We start from the raw sequence: 20,283 nt of genomic DNA on the forward strand, positions 1-20,283 counted from the left end.
CAATAACGGAACGTCGTTACTAATACAAAGAAAGACTGTAAGTTTCATGTATGGCGCCAGAGCTCAGGGAAAATCTTTAATGCCAGACTCATATATTTTTATTGAACTTTACTGATACGTGTTTATCGAAGAACTGCTTCACCTGTCGACCCTCTTGCGCTCGTTTGTAATCAGATTCCCTTCCTTCGTTCTACACATGTCAAGGATTCGTATGTATAGCACTCACGAATTTGGTTCACCTTCTGGCGTGTGCTATTGGCGGAATAGTTGTTCAAATTCTTCACGATCTATGTTCTCCTTCTGGCGTGTTTTACTCCTCAGAATCGAGGTTAACTGGTTCTTTGTTCGTCGGTATTTGGCCAAATTCTCCTTAATGACAATGCTCAGATTATTTTTCCAAGCCAACGGGTTCATATTTCTTCCCTATAAACCTGGGTGTTCATATACCCGATATCGATCTTGAAATACCACATTTCTTATTTCAGCCGCCCACTACAGATCAGACAGTCGCTCCTAACCTGAAGTGTGAACCGCCCCTGACACGGGAACACTCGGTCAAGGCTTACAAGGCTATTCCTCGTAGCTACACTCAGCGTTCGCATGAGTGCCTCCTTCTCTGTCGGTCTAAGGATAATCATAGTTTCCTTAGTGCCTCCTTCTCTGTCGGTCTACGGACAATCTTAGTTTCCATCGGGGTTGGTTACCCGGCCTCCGCTAAAGTTACTTGTATTCCAGCTGGCACCACGAGAAGGCAGGGATAGAAGTTGCCAGAAAAGTGGCTAAAGATCACTATGGGGTCTATTTTATACCGGCAGGTAGGGCTGTTCTGCACTCAGTGCACCTATTTTGCTTATTTAACTGTAACATCTCAACCAAGCAGAATTCGAAAATGTTATGCATGGGGCAATTATAGAGTAAATTATTATGCACAAGATTACTGAACTAAGTATTGCTCTATCTTAAGTATTTACGGCACACACCCAGTTCACACTGAGTGGTACACCAAGAGCGCTCACTGCTATTTTCGTACCATTGTCAACGACGGGATCGTTTGTGTAGTGGTCGTGCCAAGGTTGTCCCGCTGAAGCAAGCCGCAGTATTGGGCGCCAAGTTACAGTAACAAGATCCAGCAAACATTGCTCTGAGCCGATTTGGTCCGTAGTTGCGCAAGCCCCCAATGAAACCCGCCTGATAATTCCCTACGAAACCTTGTGCTATCGGTGACAGCCGGCATAACAGGATCTGGGAGAGAACCTTATAGGCGGCGTTTACCAGCGTAATACCACGATAGTTGCAGCAGTCTAGCCAATCACCCTTTTTGTAGATGGGACAAACTACTCCTTCCATCCATTCCTCCGGTAGCTTTTCCTCCTCCCAAATCCTCGAAATAACCCAGTGTAGAGCCTTTGCTAGCGTTTCTCCGCCATGTTTACAAAGGTCTGCCGGTAGGCGGTCCTTCCCAGCGGCTTTATTGGTCTTCAGCAGCCTGATTTCTCGTTTGACTTCTTGTAGATCAGGTGCTAGGACATTACTATCTTCCATGGGCGCTCCTAAATTGACTTCAAAATTGAGGTGTTCATCGAAGAACTGCTTCCCCCTGTCGACCACCTCGCGCTCGTTTGTAATTAGATTCCCTCCCTCGTCCCTACACATGTCAGGTTTCGGTGTGTAGCCCTTCCGAGTTTGGTTCACCTTCTCATAAAACCTGCGCGTGTCATTAGCTCGGAATAGTTGCTCTAATACTTCACGATCTCTGTCCTCCTTTTGGCGCTTTTTTTCTCCTCAGGATCGTGGTCAACTGGTTCCTAGCTCGTTGGTATTTGGCCAGGTTCTCTCTAGTGGCAATACTTAGATAATTTTTCCAAGCATTTTTTTCTCCCCCACCGCTTGTTGGCATTCCCCATCAGACCAATCATTTTGTGTACTCCGAGGCTCAACACCTAGTGCCGCGGTAGCGGCCTCTCCGATGGCCGAGCGTATTCTGCCCCAACCGTCTTCGAGGTTTGAAGCACCTAACTTCTCGGAAGAAGGCAGTGCCTCATTCAGTACTCGCGCGTAGTTCTCAGCAGCTTGTGGGTTATCTAGCTGCCTGATGTTCAGCCGAGGAGGGCGGCTTTGTCGTGTCCGGTATACGGTGGACAGCTTTGAGCGCACATGTACTGCTACTAGGTAATGGTCAGAATCAATATCCGCACCCCGTCGGGAGCGTACGTTCGTAATTTTAGAGAAAAACCGGCCCTCTATGAGAACGTGGTCAATTTGGTTCATTGTACGTTGGTCAGGTGATCTCCAGGTGGCTTTGTGGATATCCTTGCGCGGGAAAAAGGTGCTTCGGATCACCAGGCCTCGGGAAGCTGCGAAGTTTATACATCGTTGGCCGTTATCGTTTGTGTCGGTGTGCAGGCTATGGGGTCCTACCACCGGTCTATACATTTCTTCCCTACCGACCTGGGCGTTCATATCCCCGATGACAATCTTGATGTCCCGCGACGAGCAGCTGTCGTGCCTCCAGCCTCGCGTAGAACGCTTCTTTTATTTATTTATTTTATTTTTTCCGCCACGGATCTTCCATACCTTCTCTCCTTTGCGACAGATTTCCTGCAGAGCTACGATGCCGAGTATGCGGGGTTCCAGCTGTTCAATCAGCACCCGCTCGCAACCTGCGAAATTTAGCGACTGCAGTTCCAAGTCCCGAGTCTCCATTCGTCGTTCTTGTTCCGTCGCCTAGGTCGATGCCGAATATTCCGCTCCGAATATGCTTGAATGTTGTTAGTTTTTTAATTTAGGTGTGTAGCCGTATTGGGGCAACACTACCGAGTCTCGCGATGGGGCTGCCATCTTATAGTGCCGAGACTCACTATACCTCCTTCCCGGTTAGTATACGACCTTTGTTTCTACCGGGGTTGGTTATCTCCGCTAAAGTTGCTCGTATTCCGGCTGGTATCACGAGGAGGTCGGGATCGGAGTTGCTGGATAAGAGGCTAACGACCACTATGGGGTCTATATTCCGCATTATCCAGCCGTTTACCAACCATCTATACTCTATATCTACCAAAATAAAAAATAAGGTATAAAGTATGTCTTGTTTTTCTGAAACTAAGGTACAGTATTTCACGTAATGCTTTTTTCCTTCGCCTATCAATGACGCAGATCATCACAGAACTGCGAGTGGAACAAAAGGCAATAGACGGGAAAATTTTAAAGGTTTTTCAGGGGGATGTTTCAAATTCGCTAAGAAAAATAGATAAAAATAAATTATTCAAAATGTGTAAGGTCTCACAAAATGAGCAATAAAACTTTTGTAGACGTAGTTGCACTTTTATCAAGTGCTAAACAAAGGTGTTCTCGAAGTATGGTTTTTTCTTTTATAGTAAAAAGTTGTGTTGCTTACTTTATTTTTTGTTTGATTAAAGTTATTTGTTAACTGTTTGCCATTTCATGTTTATTTTTGAATAGTTATTTAGGCATTCTGGGTAAGTTCAACCTTTCGTGATTCGGCCACTCGTGATTCGGGCTATCGTGATTCGGCCTTCCGCGATTCGGCCTTTCGTGATTCGGCCTTCTGTGACTGTTGTTGGAATTCGGCCATTTGGGCTCCGGCCATTCGTGATTCGGCCATTAAATTTAAGGGCACTTTGAGTAGTTTCAACCTAGCTTTAACTAAATCCAACCTATTTACAGGTAGAATCATTTAAGACTGTACGCTGTACTGCACGCTTACCTTTTTTTGACCTGATTGATCATATTTTTCAGAATTAATGGCGCTCTTTTTAGTTTGCAGGTTATTGGATTAAGGTATTTCGAAACCACGGGTGACATTGCGATTCTCGTTTCGAGTGATTTTGGTTCGTTTCGACCACGTTAAACGAATTCACTCGAAACGAGAATCGCAATGTCACCCCACATTTCTGGCTTTAGTTTTCAGAAGGTTGCATACTCAACCCTTTTGTATGCATTATGCGACCTTCTGAAAACTAAAGCCAGATTTGTCGAAATCATTTGTCAAATAAGGACAACTAAATAGCCAAACCAACAGTTATCCCCGCTTTTCCCACGTGAAATACTGTTGCAGTGCAGCAACACTTTTTACAACAAATCCTTCACAACATAATTCTTATTTAATTGAAATGCCATAGACCTATCACCTTGGGCAGTATTTTTCCGCAACAATTCGCCGGCTGTAGCCATGCCAGCTGAGCAATTTCAAACAAACACGAACCGAACCCGGGTTAACCCGGGCGGTGTGGTTCTTAAACGTCGCCACTTAAACGGCGATATTCAAATATTTCAACTTTTAGAGCTCCGGCAAATTGCATGTGTCACGATTACGGTTACGGGACCTGCCGGACGGAAAACACAATTATGTTTACATCGTTCAGTTTGGCGGGTCTTAAGTCAATGTGAACACAGGTTCAACGGCATAGTTCATTCCGACCTTTGCAACCTTTTCGGTGCTGAGCTGAGAAAACTGGTCCAGGCATCATTAGAATTCCGCTCGTGAAGAACCCATTAAGATATACAAACTTGCTGCAGCTGCGCTGCTGGACTATTATACAGTTCGAAACTGGGTTGTTGTAATTAGTTAAGGTTTCGTTTGCTTTGAGTTCCGAACCGTGTAAATTTGAATGTGATGGAATGCTTTCTTGATGTTGGAGAAACAGATCCCCTTCGGCAACACAGATGGGTGTTCTGCATAAAAAATTGCATCTCATGAATATGGATTACCACTAGTTGAATGCAACTCTCGCCCATGTTGAATGCAAACGATTGTTACATGCTAGGAAAGCGATCAAAATGACAAAGATTAGTGACTGAATTAATCAAATTTTCTGAACGACAAATGGGACTGTCCTGTTTGGTAGTTTATTAGTCGTTTCACGAACTCGTTACCTAGTGCGGATTGGTGGAAATTGAGTTCACCTTCCGCCCTGGCCTAGATCGACGTGACGAGACTTGTTTCAAGGCCCCCCAGGCGGCCAGTTGTTCGTGTGATATCTGCAATGATAGATTACGATAGGCTACAGCTGGCTGTTGCACCCACGAAAACGATGTCCGATGACGCGAAATAAGGAAATGCAACTTGTAAAAAAGGCCTGTCCGGAAGGTGTAGTCGGATGCGTGGTGAGATAGTGATCGTACACGTCTTAGTTGCGAAGAAACTTTTCTTTGAACTCCTGAATTGATTGTTAAACATTTAGGAAAATGAACCTCATGCTGGGTGAAATATAATTTTCAAGTCAAGCTGCGATAATGATCATTTTGATTAAAGTACTTTTTTTCGGAAATCGAAATAACTGCAAAAAATTGAAATATAAAATCAAAACTAATGTTACATTTTCATATTTTTCCTTCTCTCGCAGGCCTTCCACATTCCGGCATCGACTAATTCGGGAGTTCAAACACTGGGGAGCCTACTGGCGGTACCTGCGCTTCCAGTACACCATCAAACGTCGAGTGTACGCCCTTCTCATCCATCACAATTTCTCATTCCACCCAGCGCAAACAACTCGTTAGCCACAGACAGAATAGATCGCCGGTATTATAAAGCGCGTAAGGTCATCCACAAATATCCTCCCCGCCATGGCTACCCGAGCAGAAGACGGCATCCAAAATATCCCACCTTACATCCCAAGTTCTACAGTGCGTTCACCGACTGGAGTCCTTGTGACGTGTTTTGCAAGCAACGCCGGGAACGGTACTGCATAGTGCGCTCTAAATGTGGCTTGCACGTTCATTCAGAGGAACACTTGTGCCATCCCAGTTTGTAAGTATAGAACAAAGAATATTGAGAACTGATCTAACCATGATTTTTACAGGTGCTCTCCACTGCGGATTCCTTTGGCCTACACCAACTACGAGCATGTTCCACTGCATAAATACTCACTGTTAGGTCTAGATTCCCTCAGACCTAAAAAGAAGAAAGGAATAATTGTATCCGAAGAGGATGACGATGACGACGAGTGGGATGATGACGATGACACGGAGTATGTGATCATAAAGAAGAAAAAGAAGCAAAAACGAAAACGTACTCACATCATTTACCAACGCCGAGAAGAAAATAACGCCGTCAATCATCGTCCCTACTACGGAGGAGCAGAACCGGAAGACTATGATCGTTCAACCGATCACAGGGTCCATAATCAGCCGAAACCATTGAAAGTAGTTCTGGACGATTTCGATGACACGAAAATTTTCAGTCCAAGTCCACACTATAACCAACCACATAGTACGGTGCAGAAGTTCCATCAACAGCCTCCTACGACGACCTACAGCAAAGGAAAACCCAGCAGATTAATGGATTATTTCGAAGATTACTACGATAATCGGTACCGAGATGGAACGGGATTCGTTAAACGCAGGAACAACTTGTACGATTTAGACGGGTTCTACCCTATTAGCGAACGCTTAGTAGCCGGTAGCGCCGAGAATCCTGATACTCGAAATGAAACTTCAACGGCGAATTTCGACCAACTAATGGAGTCCTTCCCAACTGAGGATCCACTGATGGTGCGTAATACCCGTCACGCAAAACGAGAAGTAAGTAACGATCTGGATGATTTCGACGATGACTTGTCAGCGGACTCATCCGAAGAATACTTTGGCACTAATAATACACTGGTGGAGACGGATTCTGAAGGTAAAAAGTTCCCTGGACGAAATTTACTGAAACTAGGAATGGCTGCACAGAAGAAAGCACGTGAGAAAGCCGTTTTTGAAATGCCACGAAAGGTAGACAATCCTTACTCCAAGTGGAGTCGATGGTCTAAATGTACGGCCAAATGCACAACCCGGAGATTCAAGTAAGTATGCGTTTTGGTTATTTCTACGAACTCGAAGCAATTAACACTAACTGCAATTACAGACGATGTAAAGTCCCAGTCGTTTGCGGAAACGATGTAATTCGGGAGGTGGCCTATTGCTATACCGAGGGTAGCTTCTGTGAAGAATGGATTGGCAATCAGCTGTATCAAAACAACAAAAACCCACCGTTACCCACGCTATCTACGACAACCACAACCACGACAACAACCACAACAACACCGAGAACTACGAGACCTTCACGAAATCAACTGTTGCCACAGCATCACCAAACCGCTCGCAGTCGCAGCGATGTACAGGACAACTCGATAGCTCAACAGTCCTTCGGCAGCCGTAGAGGCCTGCTGCAGCCGGAATACATGCCGCAGGAGATGACCTGTGGACTTCCGATGGTTCGAAGCAAACCGAAAAAGTATTTGTACAATATGCTGAGGATTATTGGCGGAAAAGCTTCACGGCGGGGGCAGTGGCCCTGGCAGGTGGCCATTCTAAATAGGTTCAAGGTAAGCTTCCTTTTCTACCAATTTACCTAACCATGATCTCTCCAATTTATTTGAATTCCTCTTTTAGGAAGCATTTTGTGGTGGAACGCTGGTTGCTCCTCGTTGGATCCTAACGGCAGCTCATTGCGTCCGGAAGCGTCTCTATGTGCGTCTTGGCGAACACAATTTGCAACAATCCGATGGTACCGAGATGGAATTTCGCGTTGACTTTAGCATCAAACACCCACGGTACGATAAGAAAACGGTTGATAATGATGTAGCTCTTCTGCGGCTGCCTCGGGATATTGAACGCTCCAACTTCGTGGGGTACGCGTGTCTACCAGAACGCTACCAATCGCTTCCGATTGGACACACCTGCACCATTATCGGTTGGGGCAAGAAAAGACACAGTGACGATGCTGGAACGGACGTCCTGCACGAAGCAGAAGTACCTATAATCACCAACGACAAGTGTCGGGCGGTGTACCACGACTACACCATCACAAAGAACATGTTTTGCGCCGGTCACAAACGTGGTCGGATAGATACCTGTGCCGGTGATTCCGGCGGACCGTTGCTCTGTCGAGACACCACGAAGGTAAACAGCCCGTGGACGATTTTCGGCATTACCAGTTTCGGCGATGGGTGTGGCAAAAAGAATAAGTTCGGTATCTATACCAAGCTGCCGAACTACGTGGACTGGGTTTGGTCAGTGATAAATTGCGACGGAAACTGTCGGACATGAGTGCGAAACCGGATGACGATGGGGAACCGTTGCGGTGGTTCAGTTGACGGCGCGTGTGGAACTGGCAAAATGGCGATTTCAATCGAACAATTGTATAAATAAGGTGCTTCTGCAAAAAAATCTTCCAATCGCGTATTTATTGAGCTTTTACAGGTTAAGTTGTGGAGACGCACAAAGCTTAAAGTTGAATGTAGGTATTTATTTCTAATTACTGTGTATAGTATTTTTACGAGCAATATAGGTGATAATAGAATCGAGTTTGTCCAATTTCTAGGTAAAACAGATCCGAAAAGTTACCACGGAAACATTTTTGAGAACAATCATCTATGTATGTTCATATTACTATAACGGTCATACTGAAAAAAAAGCTGCTTGCTTTCATTGGCAAAGACAATTAAGACAGGCGCGGGGTCTACCTGCGTTCTGCAGAGGATTCCAGCTGGCTACGTAATGCGTAGAAAGTCCGATTCGCAGCTGCGCTTCGTCGTTTTACTTCACGGCTTACGTCGCTGTCATATGTCACGAGCGTACCTATCACACTATTTGGACTCCCACGATCCCTGCCAGCAACCTTAAACTTCGTTTTGGCAGTGGTAATGGTAAGTCCCAATCTCGCTGCTTCCCATTTAATAAAGCCTATTGGCGTCTTCCACTATTCTCCAGCTCGCTCTCCGGTTGATTCCATTGAAATCGGCGTCATTCGCAAAACTAAGAAGCATGTGAGATTTCGCGATAACAGTTCCGTTCCTCCCCACGTTTGCGCTTCGTATTGCTTCTGTCCATCCAACGTCATGAAAGCTGTTGATGTTAATCCATCAAGCGTCGTACGAGTCAGCGAAGTCAGCTTTTGTTAGGAAGCCATGTTCTAGCATTACCTGCCACAGCTCATTTCGTTTGATTAATTCGTACGCTATCTTAAAGTCCACAAACAGATGTTGAGTTTGCAAGTTGTACTCCCGGAACTAGTTTAGTAACTGACGCAGGGTAAACATGACCAGAAATGAAAAATAAAGAAAATGATCCCAAATTAAGCTCAGAATCGCTCTAAGCCCCTTAGAAAGGCCACAAAAGGCCAAAAAACAAAATGATCTCAAATTAAGCTCAGAATCGCTATATACTCCTTAGAAAGGCCAGAAAAAGCCAGAAAAGAAAATAATCCCAAATTAAGCTCAGAATCGCTCTAAACCCCTTAGAAAGGTCAGAAAAGGCCAAAAAAGGAAATGATCCCAGATTAAGCTTAGAATCGTTCTTAACTCCTTAGAAAGAACTTAACTCCAGAAAAGCCAAAAAAGAAAACGGTTCGAAATAATCTCATAATCTCTTTAAACTCCTTTGAAAGGCCAGAAAAGGCCAAAAAAGAAAATGAACCCAAATCAAGCTTGTTAAGCGTAGCTACGTATTCCCCCCTAACCTTTCCACTCTTTGCCCTCCATTTTCCAAAAACAATTTCATTACTTTCCCCTACCGTCCCTTCATCAATTGTAGAACCATCGTTTAAAAAAATATCAATAAAATATGTTTGACCGCATTTCAAGGTCAAGACTAAAAACTCGAGGTTGGTCTATTAACTTAACCCTCTAACGGGCAACCCTGTAAAAACGATGCGATCAAGCGAATGACTATTTTATCATGAAAGTACACACAAAAAAACCTTAAGTTCTGATTTTCATGCAAAAATAATTATCTGGAGGAGCGCCAGGTAAGAAAAAGTCCAATTTCTCTTTTTCTTTTTTCATGTCTAACGCTCTGCCCAGATATTTTTTCAATTCAGATATATTACAAAATTAAAATAATGCATGAAATTTACTTATAGAAAATTTTTTAGGTCAATCATTTTGTTCTAGATGTACTTTTCCTTCAAAAGTAAAAAGGGGAATATTCACGCATTAATTATTTTCGGAATTTTTCAGAATTTTTGTTTTTGAAAGACGATAGGCGTTTTTGACAAGCTATCGCCCGCTTAGAGGCGCTGCATAAAAAAAGTGATGAAAAGTAAAATCGCTGTCAAACTCCATACATTTTTGAAAAATGCTGAATAAAATGCAGTTTTTGATTAACCCTTTCAATTGTCAGGATTTTAGATAGCGAAATATTGGAAGAAATTTGTTTATTTACGTTAAGGCAAGTGAAAATATTCGAATTAATTAACTTTATGACAGAAAAATGTTAATGTTTGATTTTGTACCGCATGAAACAAAAGTACATAGAGTCAGCTGTAAAGTTTACATATCCTGGATAGAGAATCACCAATTATTTTCAGTCTTCAGTGTTTTCCAATGTGTTTTCAAATTTTTTTTCGTGATTAGCATAATCTGCGCCAAGAACCAAACATATAACCTATCAGTTCGTAAACATAAATACACTTGCGAAGCTCTAATAATCTCCCGAAACAGAAACAATATATATCAAGTGAAAGGTAATACTTTTTCTTACCTTTATTATCCATTTTCATCATTCCCACTGTTGGTAATTCAATAAAATATTACATTTAAAGTCGAGTTCCATATAGGTACCAGCAAGCATTTTGGGAATTGCACTTTTTTTGTAGTTCCAATAATCACAACCAGGTAGCGAACGGTTGCTATTAGTTTTGCTCGAACTCGCCTATCCAGCTTTTTACGCGCTATAATGGCGGACGCTCTAAATTGTGTTCGTAATATGTAAACAATCTTTTTGACAACTCTGCATACATCAAATCTGTGAGTCTTCTCTTGCAACACTACCGTACTCTTTCTTTCGTTTACGCCAAAGAAGGAGAGAAAAAATGTGCGAAATGTAAACAAAACTATTGTTCTCCTCCTTTTGCGTAAACGAAAGAAGGAGCAACACTGCCGTACAGGAGAAGAGTCCCCAGTTTTGATGTATGCAGAGTTGTCAAAAAGATTGTTCGCATATTACGAACACAATAGGCGTTTTTGACAAGCTATCGCCCGCTTAGAGGCGCTGCATAAAAAAAGTGATGAAAAGTAAAATCGCTGTCAAACTCCATACATTTTTGAAAAAAACTGAAATAAAATGCATTTTTTGATTAACCCTTTCAATTGTCAGGATTTTAGATAGCGAAATATTGGAAGAAATTTGTTTATCTACGTTAAGGTTAGTGAAAATATTCGAATTAATTAACTTTATGGCAGAAAAATGTTAATGTTTGATTTTGTACCGCATAAAACAAAAGTACATAGAGTCAGCTGTAAAGTTTACATATCCTGGATAGAGAATCACCAATTATTTTCAGTCTTCAGCGTTTTCCAATGTGTTTTTAAGTGCTAACGGATTTATTTTTTTTGATTAGCATCATCTGCACCAAGAACCAAACATATAACCTATCAGTTCGTAACCATAAATACACTTGCGAAGCTCTAATAATCTCCCGAAGCAGGAACAATATATATCAAATGAAAGGTAATGCTTTTTCTTACCTCTATTATCCATTTTCATCATTCCCACTTTTGGTAATTCAATTCAATTCAATTTTATTGAATTACCAAAAGTGGGAATGATGAAAATGGATAATAGAGGTAAGAAAAAGCATTACCTTTCATTTGATATATATTGTTCCTGCTTCGGGAGATTATTAGAGCTTCGCAAGTGTATTTATGGTTACGAACTGATAGGTTATATGTTTGGTTCTTGGTGCAGATGATGCTAATCAAAAAAATAAATCCGTTAGCACTTAAAAACACATTGGAAAACGCTGAAGACTGAAAATAATTGGTGATTCTCTATCCAGGGTATGTAAACTTTACAGCTGACTCTATGTACTTTTGTTTTATGCGGTACAAAATCAAACATTAACATTTTTCTGCCATAAAGTTAATTAATTCGAATATTTTCACTGACCTTAACGTAGATAAACAAATTTCTTCCAATATTTCGCTATCTAAAATCCTGACAATTGAAAGGGTTAATCAAAAAATGCATTTTATTTCAGTTTTTTTCAAAAATGTATGGAGTTTGACAGCGATTTTACTTTTCATCACTTTTTTTATGCAGCGCCTCTAAGCGGGCGATAGCTTGTCAAAAACGCCTATTTATAGCGTCCGCCATTATAGCGCGTAAAAAGCTGAATAACTTTTGAATGCATGGACGTCATGAATGTTATATGATATTAGCACTCACTGACGAACTGACAGGACACATAGAAGAAAATACTTTAAAAACCATCGTCCTGCACATTTTGCTTTCACACTAGCATCCTCTGTTTATATGCATGTTGCGGAGTAGCTTGCATTTGCAGGGTTTTATGTTGTAGGGTTTTGTACATTTGAATGGTTTTATACTACTGAAAACTCAAAGCAACACATGCGCGCCGCGATGTGGCCATGTTGCGAAATATGCTTTTTTGAAAAATGAGTGGTTTTTTATTGGACGATGGAATTTTGTCTGTGACATTAGTATCAAAATGTCAAGAAATCTGTTCTGAACACATTTTGCATATTGCCGATTAAAAACAAATTTCGTATGCGACTCTAGAGCTCCAAAAGCGAAGGCCGTCTACAAACGGTCTTACCCGTTAGAGGGTTAAAGTAGTTTAAACATCGATTGTTCAAACACTATTTACGGTACGGGAGGGTATTTTCAGCAGGTTTCTAAATTCAGCCTATTTGCCTCTTCTTTCGCCAATAAAAATACTTTGCCGACATACAATTTTAATATGTTATAGCTCTTTATAGCTAGTTTCTTAAGACTGTAAGTAATCTACAATTTTTTATTCAAAGTACGTTAAAACCTGTATTTCGTTAAAACCTGTATTTCTACTAGAACTAGGCCATAGGCCGAAAAAAAAGATGCCATCGCTTAATCCAGCTTTCCACGAGCGATAATGGCGGATATTGAGCACAAGTGGGCACAATCTTTTGACATTTATTGGAGGAGCGTCGAGTTCGCCCTGACGGAGTTACTATGGATACATTCATGATTGTTTGTTGTTCGAGTGTAAAAATGTAAACATTGTTTAATTTTGCAGATCAGCTGAAGTGACTACTACGAGATATAAATACACTGACTCCAGTAAATACAAAGACTATAAAGGGAAATTTAAGAGTACCAACAGAGAGATCGCTGGTTCGACCGATGGAGCAGATTTAGATGAGTTCAGCTTGGACGATGCCGGCTACGACACCATTGCCAACAATGCCATGCGAGTGCAGAAAAGACTGCACAACGAACAAAACGTGTTTATCATCCAACCATACATAAAGTGGGGACCGAAAAAGTCTTCCAGCAAATCAGAACATCAACTTGCGGAGGCGGAAGCGTTGGTTCGTTCGATACCCAAATGGACAGTAGAGTACACCCTGAAAGTTCCGCTGGAATCGCTAGATAAAAAGCATCTTTTTGGCGTTGGGAAACTGGAAGAAATTAAAATGTGTTTGCAAAACCTGCAAACTTCTGGAACGTTAATCACTTGTGTATTTGTCAGTAAGGGCACTTTGTATCTGGTGCAAAAGCAAATACTAGAAGAACATTTTAAACTTCCCGTAATGGACCGTTATTCTGTAGTAATACAGATTCTGCGCTTGCATGCCATAAGCACTGAAGCTAAACTGCAGGTTGCAATGGCCGAAATTCCATACATTTGGAATCAGATGAAGGATCAAGACTCTATCAGTACTAAAAGTCGTATTTATCTTACCGAATCACAAATGCACATGCTTAGCATCCGCGAAAGAAAGCTGAAAAATGAACTGGCATCTATTCGGTCGCATCGCGATTTGCTCCGCAATAGACGCAAACAGAACGCCTATCCAATTGTTGCTGTCGTGGGCTACACCAATGCCGGTAAAATCTCTCTGATTAAAGCCTTCACCGAGGAAAAATCTCTCGAACCGCGGAATCAGCTATTTGCCACGTTGGGTGTAACGGCTCATGCTGGCTGGCTTCCATGCAAGCTGGAAGTACTCTTTATGGACACCGTCGGTTTTATGGCGGATATCCCGACGGGACTGATCGATGCTTGCTGATGTCATCGTCCATGTACAGTTGCAAGAAATTGAGCGGCAAATTCTGGTCGTTACCGGTCGCCAAAAGCTTATTATACGCGTTCCTATGGGCGGCCAAGAGGTGGCTTGGCTATACAAGAATGCAGCTGTAACGGAAACGGCTGCGGATCCTCGGGATAGTCAGCGGCTGCTGGTCGGAGCGGTGATTACCGAAGCCAAACTACAACAGTTTCGGCATCTGTTTGTTTAGAGAAGGGCTTCGTGAGCCTACGCGTAACTTCATCCATTAATACAACGAGTTGTGCAAAGTAATTAAGTCTAGTTCATGTAAATAAACACACAAGTGGTTGATAGCAAGAGTGAAAAAATATTATCTTATTGAACGAAAAATTCGACTTTTTGTATTCAATAACCAGGTCCATAACGCTTTCAAAGCGCTCGAGTATATGAAAGCCTTGAAAGACGATTTTAATGTGCAGCTGATTGCATTTCAACATTAAAATTTACGACCACAAAAAACTTAAATCAATAATTGTTGGCGTCTAATTTTAACAAATCTAGCAATGGCTGTCATCTAAGCTGTAACATTAACCGAATTAACCGGCGGGTTGTGTCTTAACGCTAACAAGTCGTAATTAATTTTATTTATCTATTAATCTCTTTAGCTGATCTGCAAAATTGAACAATGTTTACATTTTACACTCGAACAACAAACAATCATGCATGTATCCATAGTAACTCCGTCAGGGCGAACTCGACGCTCCTCCAATGAATGTCAAAAGATTGTGTCCACTTGTGCTCAATATCCGCCATTATCGCTCGTGGAAAGCTGGATTGGGTGAAAATCGCGTGCCCTAAGTGCTTTTTTTATGCAGCTTTGATCGCCTTAAATCAACCCATAAACAGCAATTGCCCTTGCAATTCAGTTACTGTTGTTACTTGTGATAAAAAGCATTGTTTCTACGGCGTTTCTGGCATCTCTGGTGGTAGACGTCCAATTAACGATTAGTTATCCCACTCGCCACCAGAGTTATAATCATTTCCCCATTTGCCCCATTTGCCTCAGTCAACTGTGGCTTCTGGCTTCAGTGCAACGCACACATCTACAATTCGTTTGACGGAAAGAATGAAACATAAAAACATAAACACGATAGCAGTAGCAGCAGCTGTCAGAGTAGAAAAATTGACACGTAAATAGCCAAATATCCCGATAATAATCTCGTAAAAAGTGAAATGCACCTTGACAGCATCACCGGTTCGCTTTTCCCGGATGTTTGACGATTACTGCGTTATTCGGACTGATTACGGAACGTGTGCGTTCTAGTGTTTAGAATGGTGAGATCAGTGGTTTGTGAATCATATCTGGAGGAATACCTCAAGAGCCTGTCGAAAAAGCAAGGCACCAGCATTGGATTACTAGTTGGGCAGGTACGTTATTCACGATTTCAACGCAGACAGTTCTACATTGCCCTACATTTTACAGCCTTCCTCTCATGGTAAAGACTACATAATCTATCTGAATAAAATCAAGGATGAGGGCGGTGCCGACCAGGAAAATAAAATATTGTTGGACGTCGATAATCAGCAGGTTTCGCAGCATGCGCTCATTGAGACGCGTATCCTACCGGGTGGATTCTACGTAATGGGTATATTCGTAATCTACCCGAAGAACGTATTCGAAGATCCAATTTTGCTTAAAAAAGTGAAAACGATGCTCGTCGATATGCGACTTACTTTTAGCTCCAACCTGCTTATCCAGGGAAACTGCGATGAGTTAGATGGTGGGGAAAAGCTCGTATTCTTTTACTCCTCCAGTAGTAACGTATTTGGGTGTAAATCTGTTGCTCTCAAGTCGGACAATCTTTCGGTAAAGCCGTGCGACTGGAAGTTTCAGGATCGACCTACCAAATGGTACGCTATGAGTACATTCTTTGAAACCGATGAAGTATTTGTTCTGAGGAAAAACAAAACCGACGATCAGTATGACACTGAGGGAAACCTAACTGATTGCGTGGAAAAAGTAGGTCGCCAGTTAGAGCAAAGTGTAGTTTTTTTCGACGGAACACCGATTGATGGAAAACGGCTGATCGAAGACGTGGTCAAAGACAAGAAAGATGATCCCCTTCTAGTGCATATTTATTCGCCATCGGTAAGCATTATTTTATTTGAAAAGAATAAAAGCTTTTATCTAATAAAATTTTTCAGCTATCACAAAACGACGTTACTTTGCGCAAAATCGAAACCTTTCCGGGTGTTTTAAAATTCGACGGCATCGTCAGTTCCAAGGTGTTTGTGCATGCTAAAAACAGCGTTGCTGAAGCGACCGCTTTTATCAAAGCCGACGTGGTACGTTCGCTAATGTCCCGCGTTCAGATTCACTGTGATTCTTTGGTTCAATCGGAGGATTCCCTTACGCAAGACCCTATCGTACTGAACGAGCTGCCCCGCCGAATTTACTATCCCATACGAGCTAAATCGAACCAGATTCAATTTAGCGAGTATCTTCTTAGCGAAGAGACGAAGGAGGTTGCTATTCCACACATTCGGGAAACGCTGGATTTGCACCTAACGCCCAAGGAGCTTTGCGCAACGGTTGAGATTGTGCCGGAAGTGAAAGAGGAAGAGCGGCACGATGCGAAGGAATGCGAGACGGGTACCGCGGATAGAGCCGAGGGAAAGCTTAATTTGACCTTGATTGGTGTTTTGGCCGCTAGCTTAGTGCTTATAATTGCTATCATTGTGTTCTATCTGACGAAGTGAAATGTTCTGACGAGGTTTCATGGGTTCTCCTTAATTGTGACTATGCGGGATAAGATCGATGTTATACAATATTTTGATATTATAATCTTGTTTATTACTCGGATGAAATTAGAAAGCCTTTTTCGTTCCATTTTTGTTGATGGTTTTCTCGAAGTTTTTAGAGAATGTTTACTGTTAAAAAACGGGAGAACTAGCCGCAGGTTGAAAATCTCTGCAATAAAGAACAAAAAAAAATTGTTTGAAAAGAGATGAAAAATTATCTGCAGATCTAGGTATAAAATGACCGGTATGACTTTTTGGCTTTTTGATTTATAATCAAATAACGAATTAATCGAACGATTAGTGGATATCTAGGTGTATAAACGTAAAAAATAGGTAGAATGGTATCCGGACTTGAAGATTATCATACTTGATGTTGGTGTTCCGACTATTATTTTTTGTCGCTGCGATAATGCTCTTGCCGTGCCTCTCAGTCGAATTTTCACCAAATCGTTTGAGCAGCAGAAGTTTCCAACGCTGTGGAAACAGTCTGACATGTTTCCCGTATTTGAAAAAGGAGAAAAGCGCGATGTAAGGAACTACATAGGCATTACCAGTCTTTCTGCTGGATCAAAGCCCTTTGAAATCATTGTAAACGGTAGAATTCTGAACAGCACCAAAACTATATATTAGTTGACCAGCATGGTTTTATTCCAGGTGGTTTTATATCTGCATCTCACAGATAGCAGATGGAACTCAAATTGACTCGGTGTACACAGCTATTAAGGCCGCTTTCAACACAGTAGATCATCGAATACTTTTGCACAAGCTCTCTAAACTCGGTGTATCTGATAGATTGACTTCATGTTTGAGCTCGTATCTTACAGGCCGTACTTTACGTGTCAAGCTGGATTCTACGTGCGTTCAGTCAAACTTCTGGTGTTCCACAAGGCAGTAGCCTGGGGCATTTGCTATTCGTCTTGTACTTTACTCTCGGACGCGTCGATCAGATCAGCGATCTTTAAGTTCAGTTGGATAACAAGCTCATGTTCAACCAACATTATACTGCTGTTTCTGTAAAGCCAGCGAACTGTTCGGTATGTGCTCTCGGCGTCGGCGTTAGTGCAACTGCTAAGAGGTTTGGAAAAGTACACCACCAAAGGAAGGAGAACAAGAACTACGAAGACGCGCAAAGCTACTGGCTTTCCGATGTGTTCAGTACATTCAACGATCGCCTTGCTCGAGGTTGCATCCAAGCAACTGTTGTGTTAATGATGCAATTTGGAGTTATGATAATAATTAGAGCACTTGGTCCTTTTAAGGACCGGTACGTAATAATTGAAGACTTAATTGAATTTTCTCAGCCCATTTCCAACTAAACGAGTAATATTTTATAAAGCGTTTTGAGCTATCCGCCAGAGGTTTGGCAAAGCATATCACCAAGACAGGAAAAAAGCGAAGGCGCGTAAAGTGTAGCTGCTGAGATGTCGCGGTTGGCTCGTTATAACAAACTTTACCGATCACCTCTCGTGAAGTTTAAACTTCTGTTTGCTGCCAAGTGGCTAGGCCGAACACGCCGTCCAAGAAGAGGTACCAAAGCATAGTCAACAAATATACCAGCTCTAAGTAAATTTGTTCGATCAGGCGTTCTATAACCAACGAACAATTGGTTATTTTCAAGGCCAAATATGTAAATGAAGATGTGATTGAATTTTCTGCGCAACCGCATTGGTATTCGTCAACAAAGGTTTCCTGCAACTGTCTCAGTCCGAATTACATTCGAGCCGTTAGTCCTATTGGCGTCATACACTGCTGGTTTTGTTGATTATTCACATTTAAAACTCGGAAGAGTTGTTTAAAAAGTTCAACCCATCACTTAAGGTGTTCTGTACGGTCAGTCATTAACTGATCAGCTCTGTTCTTTTGCGACATCCTAGTATTTATCATGGTACCACTAGGGGCGTAAGAAATATCGTACAACAAACGGATATCACCATTGGGGGCGGCGTTTTCTCCTTCTTCTCTTAGGCAATTAGTCCAAACTCTCTTGTCCCACCTCAAGCTTGATTGACAGCCCTCTCCAGTTCGGCGTATCTTTGACGAGCAGCTGTTTCAACCGCTCTGGTTTGCGCTCGCTCAACACCGACGCGCTTGTTGATCGTTGTCCAAGTCCACTTCTGTCGCCCGTTCCGCATTTTGCCGAGGGTTTCATCACTGGTCGTAATGAAAGCATTCTTGATGCCGGTCCATTGCACTTTGACAGTTCCACCAGATGGAAACTCCGAGGCTCGGAATTCAAGTTCTTTGACAAAGGCCCTTTTGACCTCAGGATTCTGAAAGCGGACGTCGTAACGACTCCCAGTTTCCTCCTCTCGTTGTTGGACACGTGCGACACGCAAGCGTATCTCAACGATATCAATGTGATGGTCAGATGGAATATCGGCGCTACGTTTGTTTATTGCGTGTATCAAGAACACTGCTCTCCTTCTCTACTTTCGGCTAATGCAGGCCCACGTTGTTTGGCTGGCTGTAGAAACTCTCTTTCTCCTGGAGGTCGGTAGCATCTGCTGATGCATAGCACTGGATTGCAGTAAGGTTTCTAACCCATGGTCTAACTCTAGCCTCGATTATTCCTTCGTTCATCGGTTCCCATTTCATCAGGACCGCATGGGCCCCTGGGCTCGGTAGGAATCCTCTCTCTCTCTCTCTCTCTCTCTCTCTCTCTCTCTCTCTCTCTCTCTCTCTCTCTCTCTCTCTCTCTCTCTCTCTCTCTCTCTCTCTCTCTCTCTCTCTCTCTCTCTCTCTCTCTCTCTCTCTCTCTCTCTCTCTCTCTCTCTCTCTCTCTCTCTCTCTCTCTCTATCTCTATCTCTATCTCTCTCTCTATCTCTCTCTCTATCTCTCTCTCTCTATCTCTCTCTCTCTATCTCTCTCTCTCTCTCTATCTCTCATATGCTAGAATAGAGCTAGATTGGCCCGAACGGTGGCTTGTGTTCGCCAGTATCCGGTTAACGGACTTCGTTCAGCCCCAGGATTTCAACCTTCAGGCGGCTACCTTCCTTTGTAGGTTGAGCCAAATTTCCTTACTGGGCAAGGGTCAAAAAATTCCATGTTCCGATTCGTGTACGTGTTTTCATGCTAAAGGTTTTTGCCAATAATCCAGATCGATTTCTTCTTTCATTTTCTGTAACTTAGTAAGTTTTCAGGTACAGTAGGTTGTTAGTCTAAGGTCCCTTCTCCACTGTCATCTTAGAAAGGACAGGAACCGCTGATAGTCCCCCTTCCCTGTCTGCGTACGACAACTAAGGTTACGTACCTTAACCGACACCACGTGAAGGTAGGAGTTGGTGGGCAGAGGGTGTAGATTTGTATCATTTTTTTCTCTTTGCCATTCATAAATTATAAATCCATGTTTTTACAGGGTGAAGTCCTATTGCAAACTCAGCTCGGAGGGGCTGTTAGAATCAATGAGAGATGGTTGCACTAGCCTCGGAATTATGCTGTACTCTAACAGGTGACTGCGAAGTCTGTCGTATAAAAACAGAAGATCAAGTGAAG

The 20,283-nt window shown here is 42.4% G+C and overlaps 3 protein-coding genes across 4 annotated transcripts in view; all 3 read left to right on the plus strand.

Moving 5' to 3' along the window:
- LOC128733818 (uncharacterized) overlaps positions 1-8,281 on the plus strand; it is a 135,490-nt gene extending 127,209 nt beyond the window's left edge. Inside the window, exons 1-5 of one of the 2 annotated variants that reach the window (XM_053827629.1) lie at positions 4,962-5,121; positions 5,361-5,764; positions 5,817-6,800; positions 6,863-7,322; positions 7,390-8,281. In XM_053827629.1, coding sequence (XP_053683604.1) covers positions 5,056-5,121; positions 5,361-5,764; positions 5,817-6,800; positions 6,863-7,322; positions 7,390-8,046 — 2,571 coding nt within the window. In that variant the 5' untranslated portion in view covers positions 4,962-5,055 and the 3' untranslated portion in view covers positions 8,047-8,281. Of the gene's footprint in view, positions 1-4,961; positions 5,122-5,360; positions 5,765-5,816; positions 6,801-6,862; positions 7,323-7,389 lie in introns of those variants that run through there. The other variant, XM_053827628.1, reaches the window with a different exon arrangement.
- On the plus strand, positions 8,065-14,238 carry LOC128736482 (putative GTP-binding protein 6). The gene is made up of 3 exons (XM_053830965.1): positions 8,065-8,138; positions 13,013-13,997; positions 14,029-14,238. The coding sequence occupies exons 1-3, from the start codon at positions 8,065-8,067 to the stop codon at positions 14,236-14,238; spliced, it is 1,269 nt and encodes a 422-aa protein (XP_053686940.1).
- A 913-nt stretch (positions 14,239-15,151) lies between these two features.
- On the plus strand, positions 15,152-16,835 carry LOC128735028 (protein odr-4 homolog). The gene is made up of 3 exons (XM_053829488.1): positions 15,152-15,416; positions 15,472-16,137; positions 16,194-16,835. The coding sequence occupies exons 1-3, from the start codon at positions 15,321-15,323 to the stop codon at positions 16,746-16,748; spliced, it is 1,317 nt and encodes a 438-aa protein (XP_053685463.1). The 5' UTR covers positions 15,152-15,320; the 3' UTR covers positions 16,749-16,835.
- Positions 16,836-20,283: the final 3,448 nt, after the last annotated feature.

Source organism: Sabethes cyaneus, chromosome 2 (genome assembly GCF_943734655.1).
Source record: "Sabethes cyaneus chromosome 2, idSabCyanKW18_F2, whole genome shotgun sequence".
Lineage (NCBI taxonomy): Eukaryota > Metazoa > Arthropoda > Insecta > Diptera > Culicidae > Sabethes > Sabethes cyaneus.

Excerpts from the sequence above, each read along its gene's own strand:
- LOC128736482 (XM_053830965.1), top strand. The coding sequence starts at position 8,065 with ATGGGGAACCGTTGCGGTGGTTCAGTTGACGGCGCGTGTGGAACTGGC. Across the intron at positions 8,139-13,012 it reads GCGATTTCAATCGAACAATT|ATCAGCTGAAGTGACTACTA; the intron begins GTATAAATAAGG and ends TTAATTTTGCAG. Across the intron at positions 13,998-14,028 it reads ATATCCCGACGGGACTGATC|TTGCAAGAAATTGAGCGGCA; the intron begins GATGCTTGCTGA and ends GTCCATGTACAG.
- LOC128735028 (XM_053829488.1), top strand. The coding sequence starts at position 15,321 with ATGGTGAGATCAGTGGTTTGTGAATCATATCTGGAGGAATACCTCAAG. Across the intron at positions 15,417-15,471 it reads TTGGATTACTAGTTGGGCAG|CCTTCCTCTCATGGTAAAGA; the intron begins GTACGTTATTCA and ends TACATTTTACAG. Across the intron at positions 16,138-16,193 it reads TGCATATTTATTCGCCATCG|CTATCACAAAACGACGTTAC; the intron begins GTAAGCATTATT and ends AAAATTTTTCAG.